Source organism: Thunnus maccoyii, chromosome 23, assembly GCF_910596095.1.
Source record: "Thunnus maccoyii chromosome 23, fThuMac1.1, whole genome shotgun sequence".
Taxonomy (NCBI): Eukaryota; Metazoa; Chordata; class Actinopteri; order Scombriformes; family Scombridae; genus Thunnus; species Thunnus maccoyii.
In genome coordinates, this window is record NC_056555.1 from 19,697,581 (window position 1) to 19,707,452 (window position 9,872).

The 9,872-nt window shown below is 36.3% G+C and overlaps 1 protein-coding gene across 1 annotated transcript; it reads left to right on the forward strand.

The window, feature by feature from the left end:
- Positions 1-275: 275 nt before the first annotated feature.
- Positions 276-3,301, forward strand: ndufa12 (NADH:ubiquinone oxidoreductase subunit A12). The gene is made up of 4 exons (XM_042403655.1): positions 276-399; positions 1,535-1,620; positions 1,839-1,926; positions 3,030-3,301. The coding sequence occupies exons 1-4, from the start codon at positions 311-313 to the stop codon at positions 3,208-3,210; spliced, it is 444 nt and encodes a 147-aa protein (XP_042259589.1). The 5' UTR covers positions 276-310; the 3' UTR covers positions 3,211-3,301.
- Positions 3,302-9,872: the final 6,571 nt, after the last annotated feature.

A 9,872-nucleotide genomic window follows, 5' to 3' on the forward strand; every position in this document is an offset into this window, starting at 1 on the left:
ATATTACTACGAAATATTATGATATGGCTGTCTGCAGGTTTTCACCTTTTCTGCAGCATAATTTTCTGCATAATATTATATTACTACAAACAACCTGCACACAAAGTAATGTTATTTAAGTGTTTATTGACAGGTAACTATGTGTATAAACAGTACTTTGCAACAGTTTTAGGCACTTTAGATGTTTATGTTTTTATCCATAACGCAGTATCGTTTATTCTGTATGTGGAACCAAAGACTCTTTGGCTTGTGTTACCCGGACATGTTAATAACGCAGAACGGTCCGTCTCCGTAATAGTTCCGTCTGAAGATGGCGGAGTATGCGAACATCGTCCGAAGGGCTTTGGGGCAAATAGGAGGTCATGGAGGAGTCCGAGGGTTTCTCCTTCAGTTATTCAGGTGAGTTTAAATAAATGTTTGTGTTGTTTATACTGAACCACAGTGATGTTTGTGAAAGTTTAATAAAGACAGAAGACAGATGTGTGACCCGAGTTTACTATTCAGAGCTAATGTTAAGTTAGCATGTTGACAGCTAAGCTAACTGACTGAAACTGTAAACAGCTGATAACGAATTAAATCAGAGCTGCGGCTAACTAACCTTTATTTTCATTATCTATTAATCTAGTAATTATTCCTTCGTTAATTGATTAGTTGTTTGGTCCATAAAATGTCAGAAAATGGTGAAAAATGCAACTTGAAATGATTTGTTTTGTCCATAAATAGTCTACAAGTCAAATATATTCAGTTTACTGTCATAGCAGATGAAAGAAAATACTGTATTCACATTTAACAAGCTGGAATCGATTACTTGATTAATTGTTTGGTCTTTAACATGTGAGAAAATGGTGAAAAATGTTGAACACTGTTTCCCAAAGCCCAAGGTGACGTCCTCAAATCACTTGGTTTGTCCAAAAATAGTACACAACCCAAAGATATTCAGTTTACTCAAAGCTATTAATCATTTATCAATAGATGCTGATTAATTTCGTCATGATCGATGAATTGTTGCAGCTCTAATTTAAATCTACACCTTTAAAACTTTATGAGTGAGTTTCCTTCAGCCCTACAACATGACAACATGATATTAGTCTGGTTTAAACACTGATGTCCTTAGAATAATCTTTCTAAAAGGTTTAAACAGTGCAGTAAACCTTTCTGTCACAACTAAATCTAACACATCAGATTTGAGACAACAGATGATACTGACTACCATCAGTGCTCAAACTGAAGCAATCACTCATTTATTACCTTCAATAAATGGAACAGACTTCAATTAATAGTTTGACATTTAAGGAAATCTGCCCATTTTTTACTTCTTTGATGAGTTAGATGAGAGAGTTGACACCACTCTGAATTAAAAACAGCTTGTTTTCACAATAGAAAATGTGAGAAAGAACGTTTTTGAGCATTTTCACACTTAAGTGACTGTGTGTGTGTTTGTTGACACAGATGACAGATTTTTGATTGACTGACAAGTCTGAGAGATCTGCATGTGTCGGGTCAGTTACCACTGTTATCATCATTTTGTTTGCAGGGTGAATGATGTGAAGACAGGAACCCTGATTGGTGTGGATAAATATGGAAACAAATACTATGAGGACAAGCAGCATTACTTCTTTGGTGAGTCGAGATTCCCCAAATATGCATAAAATCTGTACCAAAACGAACGCAGACGAGATTAAACTGATTGTTTACAGGATGATTTAACAACAAATGTTCAGATTTGGCTGCTTTTATAATATCTCTGGTAGATAAATATTCAGAATGCTGTAACTGCTTCAGTGTGACACTTGTGTTATTTGGTAAATAAACTCTTTTTTTGTGTCAAATGTGTTCAGGACGACACCGCTGGGTGATCTACACCACAGAGATGAACGGAAAGAACACCTTGTGGGAGGTGGACGGCAGCATGGTGCCCGCTGAATGGTACGGCATGAGATATGTAGAATTAAAATGAATACAAACAGTTACAACATGGAGTCAGACGTTACTGTACGCTTTCATCCAAAGCAACTTATAAACTCCATGGGAACAAAAGCTAGATGTCATTAATATGTGAAAGTGTATCTGTCCCAAACATGCATTATTTATTTGTCTTGCAGCTTTCTCACAGAGAAATGTCTTTTCATTCTGCTGTATATGTCAATATTTGGTTTAAATGACAGTAAAGTAAAGTAAACATGAAAGATGTTCAGTGTTGCTGTACAAGTGCTGAGAGTGTTTTCCTTCTGAAATCAAATGATGGAGTTGTTGTACAGTTTTAAACATAAAAGCTAATTTTCATCTGCAGTCCCTTACAATTAAAACATATGACAGCACAATAACAGTATAAAGCAAAATAATAATAGTAGTGTATATATAGAGAGAGAGAGTATAATTTTTTTGTTCATTTTTATCACATTTTTTTTAATTAAACAGCTGAGCAAGATATATAAACAACCATTTCCCTTTTTTATTTCCCCTACTCCGCCCCCCCACCCCTGAACAAACACACATCAGCCAAACAATAAGACAAACAACAATAAGTAAACATAATCATGATTAAGAATAATAAAGCAAACAGAAAAGTAAACAGAACAGAAAAGACAGAACTAAATGACAATAAATAGATGAATAATCTCAATAACTAAATGGATAATTAAAAATAAAAATTACAAGTTCAGCTTATTTGCTTCCATAGAAGGTTCATTTTTTTGTTAATTTAATGTTTTCTGAAAATTAATATTCAGTACCTCCTCTGTTTACCTGATAAGCAGCTTCCACTATGTTTGGCATAAGTTGTTAACACTTTTTATATTTGATTTAGCAAAATTTTAGAATCTGTTATTCCAGTTCTGGTTTACATGTACGTACTTTTAAAACAACACGCTTTAGTTTCTGCTAAATTACATTAATTAAAACACAGATTTTCTAGTAGATCCAGACTGTTTTGAGTCTGATATAAAGTCTTTTGATGATTTGCTCCTCAGAGGAACAGTTTAAATTAGTTTTTTAAGCTTTTCTTCCTTCCTCATGTTCTTGCTCTCCAGGCATCGTTGGCTGCACTGTATGACGGACGACCCCCCCACCACGCACCCACCAGAGCCCAAGAAGTTCCTGGCTGAGGTTCATCAGTTCAACGTGAGCGGCAGCGCACAGCAGTACGTGCCCTTCTCCACCACCCGCAAGAAGATCCACGAGTGGGTTCCCCCTAAAGCTGGATCTCAGTGACCTCTGACTGAATGTTTCGTTTTGCACGCTGTAAATTATGGTTTCCTGCCGCTGTGTCCAACTAGTCCTCAATAAAATCTCTATACACACATTTATGGTGGTATTTCTCTTGAATTAATTTGTGGTCGTCTAAATTTACAACTTCACTTCTGATTAAACAACACAATCCCTCTATTCTCACCTTTCAAACCCACATGAGTTCATTTTAAACTCTGTTGAAAATCACAAAGTTTTCAAAGATAGCAAACATGTCAGGCTGAATTTTGTAGAAATGTGCATAAATTGATGCACAAAACAGGAATCTTTACATTTGATTGAATTGTGCTGCAATAAAACACATAAACATCATAGAGCTTCAACAAAGAGCTGGAACTAGATGATTCACAATACATGCTATACTCTCCGACTGACAAAATTAAGTGTTTTTCTAATATTTCAATTACTTAAAGGTTCCCTGGGGAGGTTTTTTTGTAAATGAGGTTTCTATTCACATCCACTGTTACCCATCAAAACACACTGTGTATCCTTGAGGTCTAACAATGTCTTTACTTCCTCATAAAACATTTGCAAAACAGATTTTTCTTACAAGTTTGATTCCTGCATTGTTTACGTCCACCAGTCTTCTTCTCCTCTGCCTTTGTTGGTACGTTGCTGTGTGTGTTGGTGCATCACTGCCACCTGTAGATCGGTGGAACAGTGTGACACCACAGGAAAGTAAATCGCATCACCTGCATGCATGTGTGTAAACAAAACAGACTTACATGTAAAAGAAAAAAACAACTGCTCCATAGTTCTACTAGTGGTTGAAAAATACAACTAAACACAACTGCAGCGTTCTGTCAGAATTTACATGCAGGTGTTTAATGAGAAAACCTAAATATTTACATAGAAAAACATATGTGTGTGGGTGAACTGTCCAGATAAATTCTATTTATGGGAAACACTGAATATGTTTCTGGTGATTTTTCCATAATTTGTGGTTTTACGTTGTTTCTTGAAATCCTGGAGCCCATTTCACCAAATTTACAACATGCAAGCTGTGATCTGCAACATGAGATCATTTACACTTTTATTAATTTTGATGTTTCACACATTAATCGCTTTTGTGAAACAGATCTCAGTTCTTCCATATTTGGACCTGAGCAACGTATCTAAATTTTTACGTCAAAAAAATTCCCCAATTTGTTATTCAATGTTTTTCCCCCTAAAATTTTATTCTTGAGACTTACTGACTTACTAGAAGTATCTACTTTTATTTAACCACTGTGTGTTGGCACAGAGACTTCATCAAGTTATTTTTGTTTTTTTTTATAACTTGAAATTTTTGTTTTGCGATATAACATCAGCCAAACAACAGAAAGATGATATAGTAGATTATATTTCAACCAGAACATCCCATTATCACCCCAACAACACACAGAAACAAGAGTGATCAACCTGCATATAAAGCAGCTTTCCAAGGAATAAAGCAACTGAAAAGAGAGACGATACAACTCTGAACAAAATAACATATTTAAAAAAATACAAATGCAAATCTCTCACATAGAAATCAAAAAACATCACCTTATCTTTACGCTTCAATCAATCACTATTGTCATCTGGCTCCAAAACGCCAGTGATGTCAAGTTGTTTTTAAATATTTGGTCTTTTCTTTTCAGTCTGGAAATAATATAAAGTGTGTACATAATAGGGGTGTGCCCGAATACAAATGCGTTATTCGGCAAAGCACAAATAGTGGTTATGAATATTTGTTTCATACAAATATTTTAAAAATTATTTGTTTTCAGGAAGAAAAAAAAATCATGTTAAATACCAGCGCACAGGTCGGTTACATCACTATCTCAGTCTCTCCTCTGCTTCGCTGTTACGTCTATCAGCAGATCTCAATGAGGGGAGTCACATCCACCTGCTACATGATGCACATTTCCTAATTTGGACATCAGTCCCGGAGTTGGGGGTGTTCCCCAGAGATAAAGCTGAAATACTGACACAAATGAAGTGCACCCAAGGGAACGCTTCATGAACACTTATTGTAACACTTTAATTTTCTAAAATTAAAAGCGTAATAAAAACAAAAACAAAAACAGGATTTTTAAACCTCTTTTATTCGAATACAAATACAAATAATTTTGCTGCCTCAACAAATACAGATATAAATACAAATACCGGGTCCTCTGCACATCCCTAGTACGTACTACAAAATATATGTAATCCAATAAACTGTAAGACATAGGAGGCATTAAAGTCAGTGAACTGATCTGAATTAAGAGCCTGTATCAGTGCGCTGATGCTAATATTACAGCAGGCACTTTGTCAGAACAGGCAGCACAGTTGTGTGTTACAGTAAGCTGACAGCACGGTTAATCACTGCAGGATTATGCTGAGCTGAGGGAGACTTGCAACATGCAGCATTTCACGCTGAGGTGTTGTAGAGCTTCTCCAGAGCTGACTGGATTTAAAATGGTCAGAGCATGTTGAAGTGAACGGACACATTTATGATGACTCAGTGACTGTGAAACACCATCCAAGACCGCAGCTTTCATGTGGCACCACTGCAACTCAAGAGGTTTGTTTTTTTTTCCTACTTTTTGAATATTGTTCTGCTGACAAGGCACATTTGAGCTTTTGTCAACTGTTAGTACATGTTAAAGTCCCTCTGGACTTCACAAAAATGTGTTTTTCTTCTTGTTCCTTCAGTTGGATGTTTGAGCTTCACTGTGCAGGATGATATATGTGTAGAGTTTCACACTAGAAGCCTGTTTTCACGTTTATCTGCTGAAGTTTTTTTCTGTGCTCGCCTTAAAATCCTGTTTAAATTCTGTTTGGACATATGAGCCTCACAACTAGTTTGGAAGCCAGTCGTGGACCAGTATCAGCTGACACAAGTGTGATGTGGAAACTTGAAGCCTCTTTTGAAATAAACAATGTTTGCATATCGATATATTCTGAGTTATCCAGTGAAGAATAAGGAGAAGATATAATTTATCCTCTCCAGACATGTTTTAAAGCATCTACAAATGATTTTCTTTGAGTAATGATTTGTGTCTGATGTGGTTTTCTCACCAAACAAAATCAATTACCTTGTTAAAATCCTTAAAATTACATCTACTCCTTCTCCCTCATTAAAAAACATCCAGAATCTATGAATATTCAAAATTCATTTTAGAAGTTTAACTGCTGGACACCAGATGTCTCCTCACATTTAAAGAGAAATTCTGGTGGTTGGGTCTAAGTGATTAATGGGGACATAACTTTCTGGAATTGTCTAGTTCCTGTGTTTACTTTCGTTGTCACTTATAATAACAATCTGAGCCTGTTAGAAGCAAAAAAACAAGAACTTTTAGTGGACAAACTTTGACGGCGCAATTGCCCCCAAAAGATTACATTGCAGTCTGTTTTGCAGTTGCCGGCTGAAGCAGTCTTGCTCAATACTGGACCAATTCCAAAAATCTGTGTCTCCATTAGTCACAAACTCTGCACAGTGAAGCTCAAACATCCAAGTGAAGTAAAAACAAGAAAAACATATTTTTGAGTGGAGGGAGACTTTAAAGATGTATACATATAAACATGATTTTGTGACATCACAACTAGTTATCATGAATATTTGCATATTCATAGATTCTGGATATTTCAATACGGGAAAAACAGTAGATGTAATTTATGGAATTTTTAAATAGTTAAATCAAATTTTTAACCATATCAAACACAAATTATTATTTAAAAAAAGAGTATTTTTATTCTTCAAAACATGTAGATTGTGGAGATCTTTAATGTGTAATTCATGATAACTAGTTGTGATGTCACAAAATCATGTTTATATGTATACATCTTTAAAGTCTCCCTTCACTCAAATATATGTTTTTCTTATTTTTACTTCACTTGGATGTTTGAGCTTCACTGTGCAGAGTTTGTTTTCACATTCATCTGCTGAATGATGAAAGTTTCTTTGTGCTCACTTTAAAGGAAAATTCTGGTATTTTTCAACCCAGACTCTATTTTCCTGTCATTCTGGGTCTAAGTGACTAATGGAGACACAGATTTTTGGAATTGGTCCAGTATTGTGCAAGACTGCTTCAGCCGGCAGATGCAAAACAGGCTGCAATGTAATCTTTTGGGGGCAATTGCGCCGTCAAAGTTTGTTCACTAAAAGTTCTTGTTTTTTTGCTATTAACAGGCTCAGATTGTTATTATAAGTGACAACGAAAGTAAACACAGGAATTAGACAATTCCAGAAAGTTATGTCCCCATTAGTCACTTAGAAACAAATACCAGAATTTCTCTTTAAATGTGAGGAAACATCTGGTGTCCAGCAGTTAAACTTCTAAAATGAATACATTTTGCATATTCATAGATTCTGGATGTTTCAATACGGGAAAAAGAGTAGATGTAATTTATGGAATTTTTAAATAGTTAAATCAAATTTTTAACCATATCAAACACAAATTATTATTTAAAAAAAGAGTATTTTTATTCTTCAAAACATGTAGATTGTGGAGATGATCTTTAATGTGTAGAGGAAGCAGTTGTTTTTGTGATGTATCCAAAAGAAATTGTTATTGCACATTTTTAAAGGCCTTGCTTCAGTGTTTTACATTTTAAAATGAAGTGTTGTGATGATGTTAACCATTACACACTGGTCATAATTATTCTCCATACCAGATTTCTGAGCCACCAATCTATTTTTATGCATAAATACCTCATCAGTCATTAATAGATAGATGATTTGAACTTTCAAAAAGCCGAGAGAGTGTATTCTTTAGGTTCTCTTCATGTTTTGTAATTTGTTTATAGAGAAAAAAACATTCACAATCTCACTATATTACAGTCTAATGTTACTTTAAACAGGAGAACATGACATCCATCATGATTTCAATGAATTTTGTTGAATATACACATTGTTGAGTGGTGATTTTTGGAACAAGAACCCCTATGTACAAAAATATGTATCAGTTGCACAAAAACTTTCCAATTTTTTTCTCTATTCTAGGTCACTTTGGGAAATGTCATAACATTTCAGTCTAAAAGAATTGTGTTCAGAGTGTTTTTACTGCTCCCACATGTAAAATGGGTCAGTATCTAAGGGCTAAAGTGATGTTATATGTGTGTGTCAGCAGTTGAGACCTTTTTTCTGCAGTTTCAGGAATCTGGAGCTGTTAAATGAGGCGACTCACTCTGACATCTGTTTGTCCTCTTGTGGACAGTTTGGAGGAACAGGAGGAAGCAGCAGCAGCAGCAGCAGAAAGTCACCTCAACGTAAGCTCCAGCTGACACATCATCTCTGTAATAGTGTTAACTGGCCAAGAGGGGACACTGTTCTTTTAGATTTCTACCTGTTAGTCAGCCTTTTCCCCTCATATGTCAGTGCGACATCAGTGAGAGGGAATGAGAAAAGGCTTGTGGCATCCTCTTGAGTCAGCATTTCAGTGAACAACCGTCCTCTCTCCTCGTCTTTATTTAAAAATCAGAGGAGAGTGCTCGGAGAGGGGAGTGGCTGCATCACATCTGAATCCTTGAAATTAATTAAGGACAATGTGCTGGAAGTGCTTTAACAAATGACAGTAAGCCTGAGTGGCATTTAATGCGCTCTCTAATCCAAATTGTACATGTGTATTCATCAGTGAATGGCTCATTTGTTGCTCTTCTGTTATGTCTGAATATCACATTAACGGCTGATAGTCATCGTCTGATTCATCCGCTGCAAAATGAAGTAGATAATCTCTCTTTCTCTGCATTTGTGATTGCTGATGCAGCACTATACAGACGTGGCAGCTGGGCACCAGAGAGAGAGGCCAAAGAGGGTCATGTTGATGTTGAGACACAGTCTTTGTCTGGCCTCCTGCCCTCTTTCCCTCCTGCCAAATGTCATATCTCATCCGAACTGCACTCATACTCCCATCACCTCCTCTACTCCCATTCGCCCCCATCTCCTCTCTTTAATGTCACTGTCGTCTGCTCTCTCCTCTCTTTCTCCTTACCTCTCCTCTTGCATCATGCATGCCCGACTTCCTCCCATGGAAGGATTTGACTCCTAGAGGAAGATCACTGATGAGTATTTCCAGGCTCCTGTTTTATCTCTAATTCTGCAAATGTGACTGTAGCTGTGCTTAATGGGTCAGAGTCAGTGCCTTGGGTCTTTTTTTTTTTTTTTTTTTTTTTTTTTAGGCCTCTCCTCTGAGCATTGTGCTGTAAAAACACAAATGTCCCAGTTCTGCCCACTTCCCATCTGTGTTTCTGCACACAAGAGGGAGAAACTCAGAGCTAGACTGAGAAGAAGTCGAGCTGAAATTACAATCAGAATCTTTGTCAGACTCCATAATTCACTGAGTCCAGTGCTTTGATTTCTTTGTCCTCGGGTTTTCTGTAGATGGCGCACTGCACTTTTTTCTGTTTAACTTCTGCAGGGTTTTTTTTCATGCAGATAACTTGCTCTTCTTCCAATGCTTCAAAACAAATGATTCACTTTCTGTGTAACACAGGACTTTTATTAAGAAATTGACTTTTCACAGAAAGACATTTAAACATGTTGCAGGAGGAAAAGCGCTGGTGTGAGTAATGATATTAACTATGGCTGGATTTCATGTAGGTGTTTGCAAGTTCTGGTAATAAATGTCAGTAGTGACTGTACTTTTCTTGCTTTGGGCAAAATATCCCCCTTACTTACT

Bases quoted from the DNA above. Each gene is read 5' to 3' on its own strand.
- ndufa12 (XM_042403655.1), top strand. From the start codon at position 311: ATGGCGGAGTATGCGAACATCGTCCGAAGGGCTTTGGGGCAAATAGGA. The intron at 400-1,534 runs GTGAGTTTAAAT...TTTTGTTTGCAG, and splicing joins TTTCTCCTTCAGTTATTCAG to GGTGAATGATGTGAAGACAG. The intron at 1,621-1,838 runs GTGAGTCGAGAT...AAATGTGTTCAG, and splicing joins CAAGCAGCATTACTTCTTTG to GACGACACCGCTGGGTGATC.